We start from the raw sequence: 25,048 nt of genomic DNA on the forward strand, positions 1-25,048 counted from the left end.
GAAGATTAATTCCATGTATCCACTACCCTCTCAATAAAGTGATATTTCCTTATATAAAAGGATGCAAAGAGGAGCAGATAAGACATTAGAGCAAGAAGACCCCACCAAGCCGGGAGGCCCTAGGCATGTGCCCAGTGAGCTTAATCTACCGTTGTAACTGTGGAGCACTAGCCTACTAGTGAGCCCAGCGGCCAGCCCCATAGCAATCATCGTACTAGGGACGTATGGGATGCGTAGGATGCGTATGGGATCGCCAGGACTCGGGGCAGTTATTTTTTTATCTCTTTACTCTACTGCCACGTGCTGCCCAGTCTCACTGAGCTCATCTGATCATTGATGAAACCACCTTTACGTCTTCTCCTTCGTGGCTTCCACGTGATGTTGAGAATTTTAATTGAGGTTACATGACAAGTACTCAGAAATGTACATTCTTGGGATGCAGAGACTCCCCCCGAATAGCTTCTTCCAGGGACAGACATTTTCTGCTTTTCCAAAGGTCATTTTTCTTCTGTGGCTCGGGATTTGTGCCGGCCATGTCTAGCGATTCACCAACACAAATCCATTACTTCAAGTAAATAAATATTAGAGAAAAAAATGCCTGAAATATGTCTTTTATTAAAATAATGATACAGACCCAGAGGAGAAATATCTCGTATTAAATTTCACAGCGGAAACTTTGCGCAGAATTCTATATTTTCATATTTTGAAAGTTGCTGAGAATTCTAACCAGATTACTGATACAGCCGATAATATAACAGAGACGGTGAAATAATAAACAGGTGGAAATTCAGGAAATTATTCAAACTTGGACATAGTCCAGTACAAGTTTAGCTTATTAGGTTATATAATGAAATCTTTGGAGGCATAAACCGTTCCTTTAAAATTTCCCGTAAATGTCGCCATGTGTGGAATGCTGGTCTCTCTACTAAATGATGGATTTTTTGGGTCGCTAACTATGCTTTAATCAAATGCGTAGTTAGAAGATATTGGAAGTCATACCAACTCATAGACATCCCATGGCCCCCCACCAGCCACCAAACACGTATGAAGAGGCACCGAAGTGGCCCTCCGGCCCCCGCTACCTGTGCCCTGGTCCTCCTCTTGGGCTGTGGAGAAACTGGGAGAGCGAGTGACACAGTGCACGTCCTGATTGGTCTCTCTTGTGCCAACTAACCAATCCGTTTTCTCGGTATACGGGCTTTACACAGGAAGTTTGGCCCCTCCACTTCCTGCACTGGGCCCTCCACTTCGTGGCTTCTTGCCCCACTCTTAAGTCTCAGTTTTGACGCTTGAAACATTGGGGGGTTTTCAAACAGAACCAGCTCAGCCCCTGTTGTAGGAAACATCAGTAGGGCCAGCCCCATATAATTCATAGTGAAGATGAAACTGCAGCTTTCCTGCAGACTCAGGCTTCAGTGTATAAACCACACTAGAGAAGACGCATCTTGATACGTATGGATTCCATCAGCAGGGAAAAAAATAATAAAAATAAAATGTAAAACTTTATTGGCTGTTAAATTGGAAAATTCAGATTCCATCGTACTTTTCTAGCCTAAAAATTGAGTGTCAGAGCGGGCCGTTCCAAGCAGCCGGCTGCACTTGCCCGCGTCTTTAATCAAATAAGACGTTCCTTTCACCATTCAGCGTAATGTTTGCTTTGCTCGTCTCACATTCCTGGCCCTGGAACCGGGACGCAGCTAAGCACACATTCAATGGGAGGCGAGTGAATTAGGTACAATAATGGTCTATTCTCCTGCTGTATTAGACGCGGAAAATATATGTGACATTTCCGTGGATACCTAAAACAAAAAGTGTCTATCCCGGTAACTTAACCCTGTCACAAGCAGCTCCGTGCTGACATAACAATATGCCCCTTATAGACCCTATGATGTAATACGACATCTTATTCATGGAAATTCTGCAAACCCTAGTTTATGATAATTAAGATTATTTAAGGAGGCTCGTCTCAGGAAGAGAGTTCTTTCGGGATTGATTTGATGGTCATCTAGAACTGTTCTAGACCTGTCTAGAACTCTACCAACAATGTCTCCATTAAAAACCTGAACTAAAGTTATTACTTACTGAAGGTGTGCATGGGAGCCAATACTGCACTCCCATATATATGTACCGGTAATTATTGTAATGAAATAATATCAGCTATGTATAGCTTGGAGGGGAGAAGAAAAGGGGATGCGATAGAAATATTATAGATTTAACAAATACAGGGAAGTTTATTTCAAAAGAGGAGAATTGTTAGAACAAGAGCCATAATCATAAACCAGAGGGTAAGACGTTTAGATGTGACATAAGTAGGTTAGCAAGAAAGGTAGTAGATTAATGGAACAGCCTCCCAGCAGAAGCGGTAGAGGCTAATACAGTGAGTCAATTTGAACATGTATGGGATAGGCATTAGGCTATCTTGAACCTAAGATGAGACCAACGACTGACTAAGGTCTGAGTCTTTACAGAAGGAAAAAAATCAGCACACTAGATGAGCTAAATGTGTTTTATCTGCCGCCAAGTTCTCTGTTCGAAATTCTTTATATTTTTAAGTGATCGGCAGATGTTCAGACATTTAGGCTGTGGTCAGAGAAACAAGTTCAGACGAGATTTAGATATATAGATTGGTGGGACCGGGGTAGGAACAATGAGAATAGAGGTATTATCCAAAAAATAAGGGGGGGCTACATTTTCTTTCTATATATACGTACACACGTTAACAATACACAGTGCTGTATTTGGGGGGGGGAGAGAGCGCGTGGGTAAGAGTGAGTGAGAGTGTTCGTGTGGGTGCCTTTCCGTTTTAAGGTGTGTGTGGAGCGGGGTGCCAGATACTCTAGGGATGCCCCTGGCGATACAGATGCCACATATATTTCTCTGACGTATCTCACGGGGTTATTAGCAGCTGTGAGAGTTATGGCTGGAGTCATCGCGTGCAATTTTGCAAAGGAAATCCAGAATAAAATCTATTAACCATGGAATGTGTGGGCTGCTGCTTCCAGATGTGCATTTGGAGCACTGGGGACAGTAATATTTATTGTTGTCTTACTTGTTTTCTTTTTCTGTTTATGACCTTTAGCAGAAAACATTTTGAAATCGGACTCCATAAGTTTTTGTTTAATTTTGGCGTAATTTCGAGATTTTAGGACAGGCCGTTTTGTCGGAAATCCTTCTTTCTCCCGTTTCTATCCTTGTGTACTAATAAGCGGAGGCAATGGAAGTTATTCACAAAAACAACAATTTTAAACTTACAAAAACAGTTTTTCAACCTTCTTATGTTACAAACTGTACATTATGAAACCCGAATGGAAAGACTAAGAGATCTCATTGGGCAGGGGAGGGCTGGCAGCCTAAGGCCTGGGGGGCAAGTCTAGTCAACTGGCCCATTGCACCATCAAAGCGGCTGCGAGCGACATTGAAAGCGGCCGTCGTGCGGCAGTCACTCCACCAGCGCCTAATGAAATTAAAGTGGCCGGCGTGCACGCACCGCATGCCTCAGCTCTTCATCACACCACTTTTAAGACGTGGGAAGAGGAGCTGAGGCATGGCCATTGGGTCTGACAGCCGCATGATGCAGGGGCGTACCTAGAGTATTTGGCACCTGTGGCAGACCCTGTATGTGGCATCCCCCCCCACACACACACTTTAAAACTGCATAGTTTCTATGGTTAGGCAAACATTGACAGGGGTACAGCATATTTGTTACATTATATGCTTAGGGATTACGCGGTACCACCGTCAATGTGCGCCTATACCTTGAGCCAGACACTGACAACCCCTATCACTATATACTAAGCCAAACATTGATGTGGTGTAGGCTTACCACTTTAGTGACTGGCATAGTATATAGTAGGGATGCACCGAAATGAAAATTCTGGACTGAAACTAAAAATTCAGCATTCACTTGGCCAAAACTGAAAAAAAAAAAAATAATAATATTAACACACATATATATAACAACAATCACAATCCTATCATGTCCAGGTTCTAGCATGTGCTGGCTGACTTAGCATGATAGGAGTGTGATTGCTGTTTGCAATTATATATATAAATATATATATATATATTAATACTGTCATTGAATTATTCTGTCCAATAAAAGTGTTAACACACCGAAGTTGGACCAAAAAATAATTTATAACAGCAATCACACTCCTATCATGCCTAGGCAGCCACTACATGCTGGAATCTGGGCATGAAAGGAATGTGATTACGGACTCCCTATGCCAAGCTATCCCCCAACACTTACACATCCATGCTATCTGAAACCCTCATTCACAAACATTCAGCATAACACCCATCACTCTCACACACTTACATTCAGCATAACACCCATCACTCTCACACACTTACATTCAGCATAACACCCATCACTCTCACACACTTACATTTAGCATAACACCCATCACTCTCACACACTTACATTCAGCATAACACCCATCACTCTCACACACTTACATTCAGCATAACACCCATCACTCTCACACTTACATTTAGCATAACACCCATCACTCTCACACACTTACATTCAGCATAACACCCATCACTCTCACACACTTACATTCAGCATAACACCCATCACTCTCACACACTTACTAATCCACTCTCTCCTACCTTTTCTTCTTTCACTCTCACTTTTCCTCTTCCTCTTCTTCTTCTTCTACTTCTTCTTCTTCTTCTTCCTGTCCTGTGCACTGAGCGCGGAAGACGGTGGGCGTGGCTTCAGTGTTGTGCGCCGGGATTTGACATCAAGTCCCGGCGCACAGCCACAGTTGCCGCGCGCACCGTTTCTGGAGGCGTGCCGGCATGGTGGCAGCCCTCAGATGAGCGGCAGCCGGGGGCGGACCCCGCCCCCCCCGCCAGGTACGCATGACGCATGACGGCCGCATTCAATCCTGCTCGCGGCCGCTTAGTTTTTAACTTTGCGGCCGCAGCCGCATTGAATGCCTGTCTGCCGGTCGTCCGTCCGGCCCACCGGCCTGAATTTAGGGCGGCCTGGGGGGCAATTGCCCCCCTGCCCCCCGGCCCAGCCCGCCCCTGTCATTGGGTATAGCTTGGAGGGGAGAGGAGCGGCGGCAGATGTGATGTAAGAAAATGTTACTTAACTGAGAGAGTAGTAGATAAGTGGAATAGCATCCACGCAGAAGTAGCAGAGGTTAACACAGCAAGGGAATCTTGAATATAAAGCGAGACGAAGGACTGATTAAGGTTTGAGCCTTTACACTAGGAAAAGTGGGCAGACTAGACGGGCCAGATGGTTCTTATCTGCAATCAGATTCTACGTTTTTCTATAAATTTGATGAAATTGTAATGCAAGAAGGGCCGGCCCTGTAAAAAGGATAGTTCAATAGCTGATCTTACATATCTGATTATGCATGTAGTTGTTACTGTATTCCATTATCTCACCCGTTTGCTCCAATGGATGAAGTAGATAATCCGTTGAATTCGTTCTGCAGATGCAGCAGCTGGAGAGACAAGTCATTGATGCGAATCGGAGAGCGGAGAAGGCGTATGAACAGGTAAAGCGAACAACATACGCCGGCAATCGCACGGCTTCCGAAACGGGAAGAATCTGGCCGGGTCCCTTACAAAAATATGTTATTTCTTTGACAAGCGTCCAACTTTCTGCATAAACTTGGTGTCACGTTGGTTTCTGAATAAATATTTTTGTTCGCACCATCTCGCCAGACAGAGCCCCTCCCATGGAAAATGCCTTGTCTGGGTGTCGGAGTACTGTACTCGCATTGCGACTTTCTGCAGGTCACTGCCAACTAGGATGCACTGGCTTTAGAAGTATTCATGATGCCCTGGAAATAAACGATTCTTCCACCCAATATCGCAGCCGTACTGCTTATAGCTCCCAGCCGCCAAGGACCAGCTCAGAGGCCGGATATCCTGCCCCCCCCCCATTACATACTTATTACCATATATCTAGTTTTGGTTCTGAATATCCAGGATTAACCCCAGTCTCAAGATCATATTCGACAAAGATGTGAACACCGGTAACTTTGTGTTGAGAATACTTCCCGGTACCTGGTTATTTATAATTTTCTGCCAATCGCCATCATTTCATCTTCATGTCAAGCTCTCCTACTTACAAACACTAATCAGATAATTGAAGGATTTGGGACGGTGATATACCTATCATATACCGGTGATATATAAAAAAGTTAATACAGTTATATATCCCAAGTGTCATGGTTTTCACCGGACAGTCCCAATTTGTGCACCACAGACATCTATTTAGCAGCTCACAGCACTCTCCAGTTGCGTGCTTGGAGGGGATGTTTCTATTATAGTGGGCAGGTGGTCCTGCCAATATCCACATACCTCCAGGGGTCCCGTTCCGCTTCTACCCATTTAAATGCATAAAATGATTTAACAAAGTGCAAGAGAGAGGTTAATTTCAAAGGGGGAGGAGTGTTTGAACAAGAGGTCATAATCTGAAACTAGAGGGTCAGAGGTTTAGGTGAAATGTGAGGAGGGTGGTGGATAAATGGAACAGCCTCTCATCAGAAGGGGTAGAGACTAATACAATGAGGGAATTTAAACATGCATTGGATCAGCATACAGTTATCCTGAATCACACAGTATGCTATCATTATCACTATTATAACATATTATATTATATCATATATTTTATTATATCATAACAAACAACAAAACGGAGCCATATCTGTACCACAGGTAATGCTCCATGTCCTTCCTTTCTCTGGCGGTGGCCGACACGTAGCTACGTGGCAAATCCGGTGTTAATCACGCATTATTTGTTCGCTAAGCTCTGTAAACTTTTCCTCGATATGGATAAACAACGAGATGAATGTTGTAGGAATGTTGCAGGACAGATGTGACGTATCCTCATGTTTTACTTTAAAAGGATATATTTAGTTTCACTACTACCAGATTCCATTCAATAATAAATATGAACCTTGGGGTCTTGTTTAATGAGCTCTTGGCTGAGGTCCAAGGAAACCCATGGAATGTTTGTCAAGCTTCTGTGTGCTAATAAATCAGGGAAGACATTTCCATTTATCCTTAGAACGGTATTCAGTTCAGCCGCACGCTCATACGTATTATCGGTGCTATCCGCAAGGGAAACAAGTCCCGTTGCCCCCCCATACCAGCTCTCTGTTGTAATTTGTAGGAATATAAAGAGATGCCCGGACCTGTTGGTGTAGATCCTATGGGCTCCAGGTGCTGCAAAGCGAGGGGGTACTTGGGCTGCCCTGGAGCTAAGTCTCCGCAGCTCCTTGATGGGATGGCGGCACGGGATGGGAACTTCAGTCCTGCCCAAGGTGCCAAGATCCCTTGTTACAGCTTCTGTCTGTTACCCAACAGTGGGACATACCCCAGAAATAGACCCCTAGGTATTAGGGAAATCCCTTCCATATTTAGTCCACTTACCCACAAGTTAGCAGTGTGAGCTACATTTTAGTTTCCAATACAGGTGACCCCGCGGCCAATAGGACTTCCCAAGATCATTTTAAAAGCAGTTGATATTATGGAGAACCTCGAGCCTGGTATCTTCTAATCGCTGCTTCGTGGAGCCTTGTAGGCTCTGCTCAGATAATACTGATCATTTAACAAAGAATTCAGGGGCCACACATAATGTAATTTAAAATATGTAGGAGGGCATTACTTTTCTAGTTACCGTTAGACATACTCTTGTTCATTCTTGTCTTTTGTTAAATAATATTAGTTACGTGTTTTGATATTCACTCTGACAGATAATGAACCCCGGAAGAAGTGAACGCAAATCGGCTTGAATATATTTATACATTTTTATATTATTTAAATTTGAGGCCACCACTACAGTCACAGCAAAGACCGTATTTTACTGCCGTCATGAAACTTGGAATGTTGTGTCTGATATTGCTACGTAGTAACCTGTGAACCTCTTGCGTATCCCATCAACCCCCTGACTTGATCTCATTCATTTTACGATAGGTTCAAGTAATGGAGGAAAGTCTCAAAGCGGCCAACATACAAACCAGTGAATCTGAGACGAGATGGTACAAGAAGAGTCAAGAGTTGGAGATTTTGGTTCAAGAGAAAGAAGACATTATTCAGTGTTTAGAACATGAGCTTGATGAGCAGGTTAGTTTTGCTCCGATATCTAGAAATACAGAACTTGATGGCGGATAAGAACCGTTTGGTGCATCTCGTCTGCTACTTTTCCTGCTGTAAAGACTCAGAGCTTAATAAGTCTTCGGTCTCATGCGTGTTTAAATGCCTTTACTGTATTACTCTCTACCACGTCTGCTACATTCCGTTTATATATCTGGCTACTAAACCGCGTGGTATAAAGTTATACATAAATATTAAACAAAGTAAAGTATTCTGCATGGATTCCCTTTCAAGAGTCTGACGTTTGGATTTGAAGCGGTAGTTTTGCTGTGAAACGCTTTTAAACACCGATAATTTCTGGATTCTTTGAGTTGAATGTGATTGTATGTCATTAGAGACAAATACGGATCCAAGAAGCAAAAATGATAGAAGACAAAGCAGCAAAAATTAAAGACTGGGTATCGGGGAAGCTGAGGGAGGTATGTACCAATCTGATTTTTTTATTTTGTTGCCCCACGCATGCATATGTCATGTCTTTATACACATACACATCTTTTTACACATATACCGTACATTTACAATGCCAGTGTAGGCCTTGATCCATGGCAGGTACCAGACTGACTTCTACACATTCAGGGTATTTTCTGCTAGGCACCAAGACCATAACATATGTTAAGATATACGGGTACAGAAATGTGAAATGCTGTATACACAAGTGGGAAGAAGAAGTTGAAGAAAGAAGGAAGTCATGAGCAGAGTAAAGTTGGAGGCTAGGAGAGTATTTGGAGAGAAGCGCAGTGTTATTAGATATTTTAAATCATTGAAATTCTTGGGAATAAAGTAATTAATGTAATATATATATATATATATATATATATATATATATATATATATATATATATACACTGTAAAATAAAAAATAATATAAATTCTTAAAAAATGTACTTTTGGATCTAAATAAATAAAGCAGCCCCGATTCTAAATTAATAAGATGTCCATCAGTTCTAAGAGCAATTTTTTGTTTTTTATTTAGTTGGAAATCGAGAATCAAAATCTCAGACTACTTAACAAAAGTTACAACGAAGAGATTCTCGCTCTACGTTCTAAACTACAAGGTAAATGTGTTGTGATGCACTGTAAATCTATATGTACACAATGTATGTTGAGCTAAATAAGCGGTATTTATGCATTCAAAGAACACCTTCTGTATATGCCACATGAGTGTGTTCTAATCACTTGCACAATTATTCCTCCCCTTGTTATTTCTGCTGTTATTTTTGATGTTAATGACTGCGTCAGCCTTAGAACGGGAAGTAATGAGAAGGGAGAACCTACTCCCAGCCCACCGTTCTAATGCCCCAGCCGATATTTGAACATCAATTCTGGAGCATCTTCTGCTCAAATCACTGACCAGTGATTGTATTTTTGGCATTATAAGTCCATTTAAAGAAAGGCAATATTATTATTTATTTCATATATCACCATCGTATTCCGCAGCGCTGTACAATGGGCCATAAGAACAATCATATATGCATTTCAGCATTTATTATGATGTCTGCTTTCTCTGTTGCCCTTACTGTGCCTAAATATTTTGCAGAGTGTAAAGCCAAGAAATCTTCCATCTGCCCGATGCAAAAACCCGCAGAAGGTCAACGACTAAGCAGCTTAACCTTTGGATGCTTTCAAAACAGAGCAAAAAGCCCACAGCCAGACCCCCAAACAGAAGAAAGCAACAAGTCCTCAAATGAAGCACCAGTCTTTAATGGAGGTAATTATATTCAGTTTAGATCAATAATATTTACTGTCTGCAATAATGGACCCATTATTCTTTTCCATTATTTCCAGGGTAACCTTTTTGTTATTACAGCCTCCTTGTTCATTAATTTGATAGTATTCGTAGCTCACGTTGAATGTTTTCCATTCTTCTCTCCAGCCTGTGGCTATTATCCAAAGTTATTTCATCATTTCTGTTCTTCCCACTGGCATTCCCACCGGTATTACCCAATGTACCACATTTTCCTGCACGCTACTTTATTCCCAGTTCAATGTCTGCATTGTTGCTACCTCTTAGTGTACTTTCCATTCCATCCTCCCATACAACACCGTCATGAATTCCATTATCCATACTCCAGACTGAACCATCTTTTTGTCCTACCCATTGCCATTTTATATCTTTTTGTACCCCCATGTCCTTCCACCTTTGTTATTGTGTCTTTTGGCTAGAAACTTTTCTGTGTTATTAGGGCTTAGCTGCATGTAGTGAGTTGATAGAGAATGAGAAGATGAGAATGGATTGCAAGCAATCTGTTCTTCATATGTGCAACTGATTTCTCTTTACAGAGCACAATATGAAGGAGAAGACCTCTGATGGCCACCTTTATGATGGTCTTGAGGGACAACCATCTTTACTACGAAATATCACCAATTTCGAAAGACTTAACAAGAGGCATCAGGGAGTAGACCTCCCAAGCATTACTGTGAGTGACTGGAGCTCTGACGAGGAAGTAAAGAAACCCCAAGTCAATGCTAGGTGTGTGTCTTCACTGTCTAGCCAAACCTCAGAAGAAGGCAATCGAAACAGCAGATTGGGGAGCGAGATGTATCTAACCGCTTCAGAAGAAAGCAGTTCAGCCTGCGATGATGAAAGTTCAGGGTTACAAATAGGGGATCATGTTGGAATTTCTACTTTACAGAAAGGGTTGCATAAGAGCCCTCAAAACATTTTTGGAGGCAAAAGATATTTTCAGTTTTCAAACCAAAGAACAAAGCTTGATAGTTCTTCTGAAAATCTGAATTCAAAATCTCAGTTCCACGGCCTTGACTACTCTTTCTGTCCCAGTGAAACCAGCACTCCCGTGCTTCCATCAAATCACTCAACAAAGGTCTCGGACTCACCAACCTCAAAAGATCTGGCAACCAACCTACCTTCTCCTAAACAACGGACTCCAAATATCTTGAGCATGAGTATAGCTATGGCCAAGAAGCACCTAAGTCAACCTCAGATGAGTTCCGACAGAATGTTTGGTAAAAACAGGAATGCGATAAGCATGGTAAAGCCGTACAGGCCCCAGGAGACAGACATAGACTTGATTGATGAGCAGAACGATAACGCTTCCCAGAGGATGGATACTGGCTACAATGAAGGGTCATTTTCATGTGACCTGAGAGAAAACCAGGGAACAAATCATTCCATGATCAATATGTCAGAAAAGGCTATGTATGCCAAACCCCCAACTCCTCCACTGCATCGATTCCCTTCATGGGTAATTATAAAGATATTTATTTTACTGCCCTGACCTACCTAAAACACATAATTGTTGAGTGATATTCAACACATCTCGTTAAAATGTTGCATAGGAGGAATACATTTTTAGTACAATAATAATGGCTTCTTGACCATTAGCGAATGCTTTTAAAGAAAACATATAAAATGTTTGAAAACATATATATATATATATATATATATATATATATATATATATATATATATACACACACCTCTATGGGAACAAGTCCATGTAATATAAATGCGTCCTGTGACTAATAGCAGAACATGATGTTATTCTGTTATTAGTATAAGATTCGTTAAGGAAGTCCTGAAGGATTAAACTTAAGCTTGACATACACTGTAAGCATAAGAGTGAATATCATGGGAAAGCTCCCAAATTCCATGTTTAATGGATAGATAATACGATCCTTGTGGCTAAAGGACCTACATCACCGGCAGTAAATAACACGAAAATGATGGTCCTCTTAAATGAGAAATAGATCTGTTTATAAATGTGCTTAAACATTTCATATATGTATAAAATAGTCATTATCTTTTTATGTATATAAGATGTATAAGTAAGTAAAATATATACAGAAGCAGGAAATGGATAATAGTGTTTAATTTGTCATGTTTTCCAATGTTTAGTTTACTTTTTCCAACCCGTGGTATTTCCAAGGTTCGGTGTAGTGACACCTGCTGGATTCTCCCGAAAAGGGGGACACATAACTGGTGTCAATCTGTATGTGAAATGTCAAATAACAAAAAGGAAACATTTATATTTTTCCAATATATATATATATATATATATATATATATATATATATATATATATATATATATATATATATATATATATATATATATATATATTCTTCCTATAGGAGAATCGCATCTATACCATTGCCAAATCAGGCATGAGAATGTCAGAGGTCACAGAAGATCCAGTTGTCAAAAGTAAGTAATCATTTTTTACATTGTTTCACTTTGCTAATTGTGTAAATCTGATAATCAAGTATGTTAAGTATAATCAACATTTTCCAAACAGGAACTCTTAGAAGAAATGGAAGCAATAGCCAAATTGGGTCCAATAGAAGAAACTAAACATTTTCATAGAGTAAAGTCACAAACGCCTGAGAGATTTATAATGAATCTAACGACTGTATTCTTTCTCCTTTTGGCACCCCCTAGTGGCCATATATACTAATGCCGGAAACACAAAATGGTCATGTCGGTAAATCAGACTCCGCAGAACTCTTACACTAACGCACACTTACACATACACTCACACACACACAGACTCATTAAGTGTTTCTTGTATTGAATTCATTAAAGGCTTGAGTCTTGGCTTGAGTCTTGGCTCAATCAGTGCGCATTTGAATGGATATATGATTTTTCGTAGGATGGTAGCATTGTTCTATTTTAGATGTAATTGTGAAGTGTGGTTATGTTTTGGATTGTGTTTTAGTAAGTAACACAGTGACATCACCGTCAACTTCAGGGATCTACACATCTCTCATATACAAGAATCTGACTTCTCCAGTCTACACCACTCTGAAAGGGGTAAGATAGAGTGTTTTAAAGGAATAAAGCGTGTTAACATGTATTGCCTCCCATCCTTCCACCCTCTAGTGTTAAATCATGCCCTCTGGTTCTGGCACTTCCCGTTTTATTAAAATGCTTTCCTTTTGGGCTTTATTTAATCTCTTGACATATTTGAAAGATTCCATCGTATCTCAGCCATGACCATTGAGGCCGCTCTCCTCTCCTTTCTAGGGCGCACATATTATGAACGAAATAACCGTCACATCTCATCTTCTGAATTTACCAAATTACACTTTTTTGCATAAATGTAGTAAGGCCATATACATGGTAGAAGGGAAATATGTATGTAAATATGTAATCATATAGGTGATACCCATCAAGAAGGGATAGCCAGCTGTGGTCACCAAGTGTTCCTTTTCTCCTCTTTGCCTTGTGAAAAACCGACTTTGCCCAACTTAAAAAAAAAAAAGAGACTTTCATTAAGTTACCCGTAGTATGTCTACTGAGGATTGTGTATTATTAAATGGGCTAAGTTTATATGCCTCTCAGAATTTCATTGTTCACCGTGGGACCCTGAGATTGGAATAAAACATTGTACAAGGGCCACTTCTGTAAACATGAGACAGAGAAATCATATATGATCAGTACATGATACTATGATGCTAACGTGAACAACATCACCAACAGAACATATATATTCACTTATTTAAAGGGGGTAGTAAAGTTATATATATTTGTAAAGTTAAAGATACTTTTTTAAATGCATTTCAGTTCCTTTTTTTACTTGTAAGGGTAGACACTTGCAAACATACATAGCACATCATTATTTTTCAAGATGTCCTGACATATAATTAGCTTTTAAAGTCATTTCTCTATGTTGTGTAGAAAGCTACTCAATTAAGCTCCAGTCCGTTGGAGGATTCATCTGGATCGGAGGAGGAGGATAGCTCGCGATCGAGCTCCCGGACCTCGGAATCTGACTGTCGGAATCAGAGCGACACCGGAAGCCCCCGCGCTTTAAAAAGAGGTCTGGAAACACTTATGGTTGTATGGATTATCCCGGGAAAATAAAAGGATTTCAGTCCAGTTTCAGTTATAATAACAATCAAATAATTTATTTTATAATTCATACCGAGCTCACTAACAAATCTAGTGGTTATTGAGAAATGGTGTTACACCTACAACTTAGTATCTGTCTTAAACTGTTTGAACTACCTTTATGCTTAACAGTAACACTTTATATGCCTGCTTGCCCTGTATGTAAATTATTGAGTTATATTTTGGTACAGAGCTGTACTGTGTTCGCTGTGAAACAGAAATAAGCATATTTAGTTTAGGTGATCAGGGCCAAAGTGGCCATTTGGCAAACTAGGCAAATGCCCAGAGGGCTCAAGAGCGCCTTCCACATACTCTTCCGGCAAGTCCTGTCCTTTAGCGTGTGGCCGCACAAACTTCATTTTTTGGCTTCTTCCCGTCCGGCACGGAAGATGATACATTTATTATGCCACTGAATTGGATTAGATTGCAAGCTTTCAAGAATACCGGTACTTAGGTCTCTTCTTCAGTTTCAGCTGAAGCAGGTACACAGGTAGTCTCAAAAGCTTGCAATCTAACGCAATTAATTATTCAATAAAGGTATAATCTTTACAAAATGTGCTCATTTTCTTGTCACAGTAATCAGTGACATGACAGCAGCTGGAGACTTTTGAAAAATAATTATAGTTTTCCCGAAGTCTTTTCCTGACTATCTTTAATGCAGATGTTTGGCTGTTTAAGTGTTGTGCTTGAAGATGTTCTAGACCTCACTAGGACGGGATTCAAACATCTGGGGTAGAGTTATTACGTGTAATTAAATACAGACACGGAGACATTTGAGACCGTCAATAAGCGAATCTTAATTAAGACATCCCTTATTTCTGGGGCGTAAGGGATAGATCTGCACACGGATATGATCAAGGAGGGCCATGTAGGGTAGCAAAGCCAAAATAAGGTATTGATGAAGTCAGAATGTTATGTGTCCGCAGGCATCTCGTTCTCGTCCATGACATCAGACAGCGATTATGCGATTCCTCCTGATGCATATTCCATCGACAGCGAATTCTCAGAACCAGAACAGAAGCTTCCAAAAACCTGTTCCTCGTCAACTGAAAATGGCAAAAATGTAAGGCATGTGCTGCGGAATAAACACCGGTCTCTGTCTGTTCTTGGATTACTGTTATCGTGTGCAGCCAGCATTCCGCTGAGTGTGATGGGAGTTGTGGCACGGGTCTTCATGTGTAAATATGTCCATGAGTCGTGTGCCTTTGATCAATGTTTATCAATTTGGCTTGTGTCCCTCAGTGCAAATATATTTTCAAAACTTATATGATTTTCAGTATTTTAATTTCCCTTATCTACCCTGATTTTGGGGTGATTTTTGGGGCACGTGGTCACCCCAGATCCAAATTCCAAGGACAGCTGCCTGAATTCTTATTACCCGCCATTCACTAAAAACTAGGCCTGTGTGTTTTATGATTACCTGCTCCATCGGCCGTATGCAATACGGTGAAATATATTCAAAAAGCACTTGGATTTTTTAATACAATGTGCCATTGGAACACAGGAGTGATGGGAGTGATAAAGGGCCTCTGTACACCTACAAAGAGATTCCATTAAAAACTCATCCATCTACAATAGGCATTTAGAACATTAACACCGTATGCGCTGTATTTCTCATCCACTTCTGTGTTGTTATAATGGACAAAATCTGCTTTTCTTTCAAAACAAAAGAATTTACTAAGTGATCCCAAACTTTTGAACGGTAGTGTATGTGGAAAATTAAAATGCTGAACTCAGTTGACCTGTGGGTAAGGTCACCTGCTTGCTGTTATCAGTATATGATACACGGGTTTTCAGCCAGCTCCATGAACGCCATATGTTTTTCTGGTGTTCTGCAAATCAGCTGATCTGGTAACTTTTCCAAGTCTCTGTCTAGCAGATATTTTCGAGAGCCAATACCCAAAAGCTATAGCATTTGGTTTCTTTTGGGAGAATTCAGACATAAAAACGTGGATCATTTATTGTGAGCTGAATGTTACAGCAAACGAGAAATGTAAACTATGTGTAACCGATGACATCATATTTTGGTCTTAACATTTTTTTTCAATTACTTTCATTGCTAAATGCACTGTAAGTTTAGCTTGAATTTGATCGTCGGCAGCCGTGACTGTAAATTCATCATATGCATCAGAGATGACAAACTAGTGCAAAGCTTCTGTATATGAGAGTTTGGCCTGTGGCCTAACCTGGCCCAAGCTGATGAACCCTAGGGTGGCAGGTCTTGGTATGGTAGCCCCTGGCTCCCCTTAATCAACAACAGATTACCCCATTGGGCTCCCAATGAGTCACAGCTCAACTGGCCATTTGAAGAGATCGCCGATCCATCTTGTAAACGGACCATTACCACACTTATCCGGGTCCTGGAATACAAATGGAGGGGGGATGATAATCAGCGTGAGGAAGAGAGATGACGGACAGGAGGGCTGAGCTACAGTATTTTTCTCCTTTCTCTATTTTCTCATATGTCTCTTTTCTTTTTCTCCTCTCTCTTCCCACTTCTTCCCGGTCTTTTTTATTATATCTCTCCTGTCTGTCTCTTCTCTCTATGCTCTGCTTTCTCTTGAATCAATGCTCTCTTTCAAACCAAACATTTTAGGTGTCACGGGTAAATCTATTCCCATAGCCACACCATTGGCCATGGTCTCACCATACCTCCATGTGCAACCACTCCAGGAAACTACATGGCAAAAGGTGGTAACCCTACCTTTGAGAGAACTTCATATTCCATCATTCTGTACAAATACATTCTGGGCAGGGAATATGAACTCCTTCGCAAGCAAGGATCAGGGGATGACCTGGGGTGCTCCCCTAGGCCTGACTCCAATTAATAGATCACTAAGTTTGTCAAAGACTGAAAGAAATTCACCAATAATGGGAATGAGGTGATATAGTAGGGCCAGGGTAACCACATTGTCCGTATTTTTTCAGGCTATGGGTACATTTTACACCTTGCTGGCCAACCAGTTATTCATAAGCGTCCTGGAAATGTGTCACCCCGGGTAGGGCTATGAAAAAGAAATACAACGGATGAATGTGAGATAGTATAGGACAGAATAGACAGAGAAAATAAAAAATATATTGTTAATATAAATATAAGATAGTGGGGGGGGAAAGATGAAAGAGAGCCAACTATAGCATATAGGCTTAACGTTTCCAATGATATTACTTAAATCACTTTATTTGGGGATACGTATTTAATTACATTTCTATTATATTTTTGTTGTTTACGTTTCAGGAGCTGCTTGAAAAATCTGGATATTTGTTAAAAATGGGAGGAAAAATTAAAACCTGGAAGCGACGATGGTTTGTACTCAAAGGTGGTGAATTGCTGTACTACAAATCGCCGGTAAGTGGCAAGTGGGGCTTAGAACTGCATGTTTCATAATGGCAACTTAATATACATGATATGATATGACCCTTTCTCATATTACACATGCAGTATGTGCGCTGGTGGGTGGACAGGGTAATACGGGGGATGTGCATAAAAACAAATACAGTTAATTTTTCTGCAGCTTTGCGTTGAGCAGTTCTGCACTGAATTGATTGACAGGCAAAATCACATTACTTGCACTTTTAGTTGTTTTAATGAGTTTTGGGGAGTTTTTGGTGCTGTCTGACCCCTGGAACTCGAACCACTTTAAAGTTTTCTGCTGCACCCAAAGTTCATACACAGAGCGACCTGTACTGTTTAACTTATAAAGCACACAAAGGCTTTTGATAAATCGGCTCTGATCCTCCAATTAGTTTCTTGAACTGTGAGGTGGCAGAGGAAATGTCTTAATGACCGTGTTTATTTATAACAACGAGAGAAACTTCAGTGAATTGGCGTAGTGGTTCCCATCTAGAGGAGGTCGGGCATAAGTGGAGTCAGTAGCACAAGGCAATAAGAAGCTTTATGGGAAGCAGATGTTCCAAACAGCGGCACATGTTCATAGGGTAAGAAGGCATTAAAAAGCAAGTTGGATTGTAACAATACACAAAGTGAGTGCTAGTCCTTCAGAATGTCAAAAAACTGTTTTTGAAAAATAAATCTTTACAGTAGCTTTGAAGAGCAGCAGCCATATTGAGGACCCTAGGGAAGACCATTGCCCAGTAGGCAGGTGCCCAACGGTGCCTCCTACATACCTCCAGCATGCAATTGTATGTGTTTTATTTATTAGCAAACTGATTTTGATATCAATCTTTATGTCCCTTAAAATTGTGAGGTTCCATCATTCCTGTTCCTGTCTGTTTTGCTGTCCAGGAGCACTTTTGAGGATCCGCTTCCTACCAAGCAGTGGTGTATTCTGACCTAGGTTGACTATGCTCAGGGTTGCAGTTCCAGGTGGCAGAAGCCCTTATGCCACCTAACTCGGGGCAGATCTCCTATTGGGAGATCCCTTTTAAACCTGCCCATATACACTACAGAAGACAATGCCTAGCCGTCACAGGCTCCGTAGCAAACGTACTTAGCGCTGCGTGTCCCCACAATACAAGGAAGTAATTAGGTAGGGAAGGGCAAACAAGACGCAGCCTTGGGTCAGTACTTCAGCAGCGTCTGGCCAAGATATGCCATTGCTGCCAACAGTGCAGCTTTATGTTAGGGCATGATACTTAAAAAGCATTAGGAAAAAACTTTAATTTCCCATAGGAATATTCATTATATATTTAATATACCGTATATTGTTTTGTTTTCTGTACAGAGTGATGTAATCCGAAAACCACAAGGACAGATTGAATTAAATTCATCCAGTCACATAGTGAAAGGAGACGGAAAGCAAACAATCCAGGTGAGGCATAATTGCAACTTTATTGCTAAGACGAGAAAGACAAGAATTAACAGATACTGTACATGCTACATATAGTAGGTGTTTTATATTGTATCTCTAATAGAATAACGGCATGTGTATAGAAGTAGACAGTATCACACCACACTACTGCGTACATGTGCAAGAACAGTAAAGAGTTTTTAAAACATTTGAAGATCCCAGCATGAGAAATGATTAAAGAAAAGCATAGAATCCAATCCTTCTAGTACAACACAATACCAGGACATGATTGTGGATAGTCCATGATCGCTTCAAGACAGTTGACAGCTCTGTAGGAGACTGTACATGTGTAAGTGTGTGCGCATGAATGTGTATATGTAAGTGTCTAAGAGGGACTATGTGTTAGTATGAGTGTGTGTTTGTGTATTAGTATGTGTAAGTGTGTGTTAGTGTAAGCGTGTATGTGCATTATAGGGGGCAAGGGGCTCATGGGACCACTTGGCTTTACCTGGCCCTCGGTTCAGAAGGTGACAGCTCTCCTCTGAATGGAGTCTTTATTTGAGATCGATACCTTTTATTTTTTTGGGTCTTTTCTTCAGACATTGGAGGTAAAGCCACGTACCCGCATGTATGCAGCCGATATGTATGATACCCACTGATTAATTAAACTCAAAAGTGTTGGATATTGCCATGTAATGCTGTGCATGCACTAAAAAAACTGAACACTTTTCTAATGATGAAATAAATTTAGACATGATGACAAAGCCATCAGGGAAACCAGAGAAAGGGTCACATAAGGGCAACATTCCAGTGGTCAGCTAATGTCAGGGGTTAAGAAAGGATCAGGAGACCTTCACATTAGACCTTTGTGATGTCCTGGCCATATATCTGCCTGACATTTAGTAATGTAACATTCTAAGGAGGCATCCTCACCTCATGCAGAAACCCAACAAAATGCTGATGAATTAAACGCATTCTTAATTTTCACTCTGCTGACTTTCATCCCCCGAGAACAGGTTTAAGAAAATTGTGGATTTGTCCTATAATATCCTATTGCTATTAGATTATATATATATATATATATATATATATATATATATATATATATATATACGGTAAATTCACGGAACCTCTGCATTACCTTTTCAGTAAATTTGGATTTTGTGTTTGTTTTATGATTGTTCTTGGGTACTCAGCTTGTCACAGAGAAGCGTACGTACTATCTGACAGCAGATTCCCCTAATATTCTGGACGAGTGGGTGCGAGTTCTGCAGAACGTGCTGCGGGTACAAGCGGCCAGCATACTATTCACACAACCGGATGTTAAGGCGACCGTGAAGGGGCTGCTGACGAAGGTGAGAAAATGAGACTGTTCAAGCTTCTTTTAAGTGGGTAGTTAGGGGGGCATTGGTTTTGGCAAAATGTACTTTTCCAAATTCCTCCAAAAGAGCAAAATTAAAAAAAGTCCTATAAAAGCAGTGTTAGAAGTTAAAGAACTGTTTTAGGGACAATGTAATAAAAAAAACCCCATACCTTTCTGTCTACATTTTAGGTGAAGCACGGTTACTCCAAGAGAGTTTGGTGCACGTTGGTTGGAAAAACCTTGTATTATTTCCGCAGCCAGGAGGAGAAGGTATGGAGAAATTCTCCAGGGCTGGTCCTTCATAATCTATAGTTAATTTGATGCGTTGAAATTTTTTATGACATCTAACACATCTTACAGTTTCCTCTGGGGCAAATCAAATTGTGGGAATCCAAAGTGGAGGAAGTGGACAGATCTTGTGACTCAGATGAGGATTATGAGACCAGTGGACGGAGTTTGCTATCAACGCATTACACCATTGTCATCCACCCTAAAGAACTAGACCCAACCTACCTACTCATTGGCTCCAAACACGAGAAAGTAAGACACGGACGTTTATTATGTGACATGATAAAGCCGAGAATCTTGGAAACAGACAATCCGGGCCACTTTTTTCCCCATGCAATATGGCCACAGAGAGCATATAGGACATATAGTGCAACCAGCTCTTTAAATTGGGTCGTTAACCATATAATGGAAAAAACAATGTCTTAGGCATCATTGACCTTTGCTACTCCATTAGCATTGTTGGCCCTTACTTGTCCGTGTCCATTAATGCCAAGAGTGGATTAGAGCCTAAATCACACTAGGATTCATATTAGGTTTGATTAATAGGGCAAACATTTAATGGCCCCCATTTTATATTTCTTTAATAATGTAAGGTTTAGTAGTAGTTGAATTAGTACATTTGATACTTACTGCTGGAAATATCTGATACTCGAAGAATATATCAATGAAATCCAATGATACGGATAAATATTTTGTTTTTTTCCCACCAGGAAACATGGCATTATCACCTAACCATGGCTGCGGGTATGACTGGGGTGAATGTCGGCACAGAATACGAACAGCTTGTTTGCAAGCTGCTCAGTTTGGATGGAGAGTCGTGTAAGTTGTTGTCTTATAAGAGGAAAACATCTGTCTTGTCTCAAGTAGGATTGTAATGACTATTGGCTGAGCTGGACAGGGGTCAGTGCCAAGATGATAACTGTTGAGAATTTTTTTTATATTGGGTTATGCGCCAACCTTTTATGTTATCCTTCCAGAATGTTCTACTCCTCCTGAGACCTCCTCCCTTGTGTATGACTTGCCAACAGAGAATGGCATCCATGCTATTTTACTGCAGGGGAGTAGGGGGTCTGTTCTTCATCCAGTACATTGCAGGATACCATGTAGACTTCTTTGGCTCTGCAGGCCTCATTCATCAAACATGTAGATTATTATTATGAATTGTTTTATATAGCACCGTCATAGTCCGTAGCGCTGTACAATTGGATCTTAAAACATGCTTTAAAAACAATAACAGAAAATAAGATAGTATCGCATGTCCAGTTGGTGGTCAAGGTTACAGACCTTGTTACTTGTGCGATTAGCAGAGGAGAAAGTAAGCTATATGAGACTTTAATGAAATACACAAATACACAGTGTGGACGCATTCTACGAAGATGACGTGCAAGCAGCTCTGTAGAGGTTTCTTTTTCACGCGCTCCTTCTTTTCTATAAATTGTTTAGGTTCTCAGATCTGGAGACATCCAGCACTTTGTCACAGCAAGGAAGCCATAACATCTCCTCTAACGACGCTGCCATCCGAAGCTCTGCAGACAGAGGCAATCAAACTGTTTAAGGTAACGCAAATCGAATGCATTTACTTGGTAGAAAATTGTAATAAACCGATGATCCTGCCCATGAGATTACAGTCTAGTCTCGTGGCACCTTCATACAAAGTTCCAAGCGAGAACGGTGGGCTTTACGAGGGCCTGCATTCTAAAAGTGAAGTAGTTCATGGTATTGAGAGGTGCTGAAGAGTTGAGTAACGAGTCCAAGTTAGTTCACTGAATATAATCACAGGTAACATTACTGTCAGATTTGAATCTGACAGCTACTTGGGGGTGAGTTTGAAAGTGGTTTATACTTTAAATGGAATACTGAGATATGATTTGTCCAACCTATTGATATGATTGATTCACTAAACTTTTCATCTCCTTGACTTCACCATGCATTTAAAAGGACTGAGCGGATGCTGTATAATGCATAAGTGAATCAATAGAATGGCAAGCAGAAGTCTCCCTACATTAACAATGTATGATGCAGGGCCAGCTCGGGCCTTTTTCGGACTTCGCTCACTGGGGTTCACCCTGTATAATGCACAGTGATGTCACGTGGCTGAAATGTGGTGCAAACTCCTGGTTTAGTGAATAGAACTTTGTGACCACAAGAGGGCACTGGAGTCACAAGATAGAGGAGAATGGGGAAAAGAGTAGAGACGTGACTTCTGGTTCATCTTTCCCAAAGATTCTTCTACTGAGTATGATCCCTTAAAACACAAGGGGTTCTATAATAATACATAATATTCTATATGCTATAATAAGATGGGAAAACAGTTATGTTCGAGTTCCACTGGACCCCTCAGAAATAATAATCTGGCCTGATAAGGAAAATAGTTAAACTTCTCAGGAACGTCTCAGTTGCAATGCGGTCACTGAATGGACAGCCCAATGGACTCTCGCACAGTCCACGATCATGAAATGATTAAGCTCGTGCCAAAGCCGCAGTCCGCAGGTGTTTGGGTAGAATCGCTCAGGATGGGGCAGTATATACTATACACTATACAGGATGGGGCAGTATATACTATACACTAGACAGGATAGGGCAGTATATACTATACACTAGACAGGATAGGGCAGTATATACTATACACTAGACAGGATAGGGCAGTATATACAATACACTAGACAGGATAGGGCTCAGTGGAAAAGTAATGTTTCTGGTACAAAGCAGTGATAATTAAACAATTAGCAAGGAACCACTTTGTGCCAGAACTGCTTCTCTTTTAGTTAAGGGATAACACAGATCAAAAATAATTCAAAAATAGTGTTTTGCAACACTTCTGGTTTTTGGATAATGTATTCATGATTATCAGGCAGCTGCATATTAGTCTTTTCTGTGTGTTCTAGTTGTGTTACATTAGCCCAATCTAATAGACAAACACCCTTACTCCTTATCGTACTGCTCATGCTACTTAATAGAATGTCTCTGTCTCATTCACCCGGCTAGCACGCTTACTAATGAAAGTTTAGTAATGTAGGAACAGACTTCATTGGCATTGCCATAAAGAATCAGATCAGTTCAAAATATCACATGACTGACAACAATGGCGGCTTCCAGGTCTGCAGATAAAGGGAGTTTATTGGAACAAAATTAAATTAATCCAGTTTTTTTTGTCATTGCCGACCTACACTACTGTATATAGTGCTGGGATTTATTACTATATACAGCACTAGGGGTTATAACTGTATACAGCACTAGGCATTATTACTGTATACAGCACTGGGGGTTTATTATTGTATACAGCGCTGGGGGTTATAACTGTATACAGCACTAGGCGTTATTACTGTATACAGCACTGGGGGTTTGTTACTGTATACAGCCCTGGGGGTTATTACTGTATACAGCGCTGGGGGGTTATTACTGTATACAGCTCTGGGGGGTTATTACTGTATACAGCGCTGGGGGTTATATTACTGTATACAGCGCTGGGGGTTATATTACTGTATACAGCGCTGGGGGTTTATTACTGTATACAGCGCTGGGGGGTTTATTACTGTACACAGCGCTGGGGGTTATTACTGTATACAGCTCTGGAGGTTATAACTGTATACAGCACTGGGGGGTTATGTTCAAAGAGAAAATACATATTTTTTATGTTAGGGGGTCGAGCATCATTTATACTTGAGGACTGTTGACACATTTAACGTATTCATGCCAGACTGATAATCGATTCTGTTTGTGTTCTACGTGCAGACCTGCCAATTATTTCTCAACGCGGCGGTGGATTCCCCGGCTATCGATTACCACGTCTCTCTGGCCCAGAGCGCCCTGCAGGTTTGCCTGACACATCCAGAGCTGCAAAATGAGATCTACTGTCAGCTCATTAAACAGACAAGACACCGGCAGCCACACAACCAGCCGAGCCCCATCCAGGTGCAGCATCCTTTATTTACTTGGCAGCCCGCATCTGTTAAATGTGCTAATCTCAGAGGTGTAGAATGGCCTTCTTATTGTTTCTTCTGTCATGTAAGGGCTGGCAGCTGCTGGCACTCTGCGTTGGCCTGTTCCTGCCCCAGCATCCTTATATTTGGCTCCTGAAGCTGTTCCTGAAGAAACATGCGGATGCCAGGTAAACATGCGCAGCTCCTGAGTCAGCAGTCAGTTATTATACGAGACATTATTTTCCTTCACATTGCATTCCGGTTTGATCCGAATGTATCGAAGTAGGAGGAGGTGATTGTATTTGAGATGCGCTCATGATTAGAGCTGAAACAACGAATCGATAAAATCGATAATAATCGATAACGGAAATCATCGATAACGATTTCCGTTATCGATTAATCGAGTGATCGATTCGTCGTTGGAGCACTAGGCTCCTTTTACTTACCTCCGCCAGCGTTCCCCGCTTCTGCTCCACGCTCTGCAGTCTCCGCCTTCTAGCTACGTGACGGATGTGACGCGCTTCAATCGAGTTCAATAAAGTTTTAAAAGTTTGAAGTGGAACGAGTCCGTAGCGGAGGTAAGTATTCTTTATGTCTATGTGCGAATCGCTCTGTGCGAGTGGCTCCATTCGCACAGAGCGAATCGCTCTGTGCGAGTGGCTCCATTCGCACAGAGCGAATCGCTCTGTGCGAGTGGCTCCATTCGCACAGAGCGAATCGCTCTGTGCGAGTGGCTCCATTCGCACAGAGC

The 25,048-nt window shown here is 41.0% G+C and overlaps 1 protein-coding gene across 2 annotated transcripts in view; it reads left to right on the forward strand.

Moving 5' to 3' along the window:
- Positions 1–25,048, forward strand: part of PLEKHH2 (pleckstrin homology, MyTH4 and FERM domain containing H2) — a 54,561-nt gene that overhangs the window by 16,939 nt on the left and 12,574 nt on the right. For both annotated transcript variants that reach the window (XM_053459717.1, XM_053459716.1), the window contains exons 3-21: positions 5,457–5,519; positions 7,948–8,097; positions 8,463–8,546; positions 9,101–9,182; positions 9,665–9,835; positions 10,408–11,330; positions 12,220–12,292; positions 12,804–12,898; positions 13,766–13,907; positions 14,905–15,041; positions 17,214–17,324; positions 18,661–18,747; positions 19,923–20,081; positions 20,279–20,359; positions 20,450–20,629; positions 21,088–21,196; positions 21,821–21,933; positions 24,110–24,289; positions 24,388–24,485. In XM_053459717.1, coding sequence (XP_053315692.1) covers positions 5,457–5,519; positions 7,948–8,097; positions 8,463–8,546; positions 9,101–9,182; positions 9,665–9,835; positions 10,408–11,330; positions 12,220–12,292; positions 12,804–12,898; positions 13,766–13,907; positions 14,905–15,041; positions 17,214–17,324; positions 18,661–18,747; positions 19,923–20,081; positions 20,279–20,359; positions 20,450–20,629; positions 21,088–21,196; positions 21,821–21,933; positions 24,110–24,289; positions 24,388–24,485 — 3,038 coding nt within the window. The remainder of the gene's footprint in view (positions 1–5,456; positions 5,520–7,947; positions 8,098–8,462; positions 8,547–9,100; positions 9,183–9,664; positions 9,836–10,407; positions 11,331–12,219; positions 12,293–12,803; positions 12,899–13,765; positions 13,908–14,904; positions 15,042–17,213; positions 17,325–18,660; positions 18,748–19,922; positions 20,082–20,278; positions 20,360–20,449; positions 20,630–21,087; positions 21,197–21,820; positions 21,934–24,109; positions 24,290–24,387; positions 24,486–25,048) is intronic.

This window comes from Spea bombifrons, chromosome 3, assembly GCF_027358695.1.
Source record: "Spea bombifrons isolate aSpeBom1 chromosome 3, aSpeBom1.2.pri, whole genome shotgun sequence".
In the NCBI taxonomy this organism is placed as follows: Eukaryota; Metazoa; Chordata; class Amphibia; order Anura; family Pelobatidae; genus Spea; species Spea bombifrons.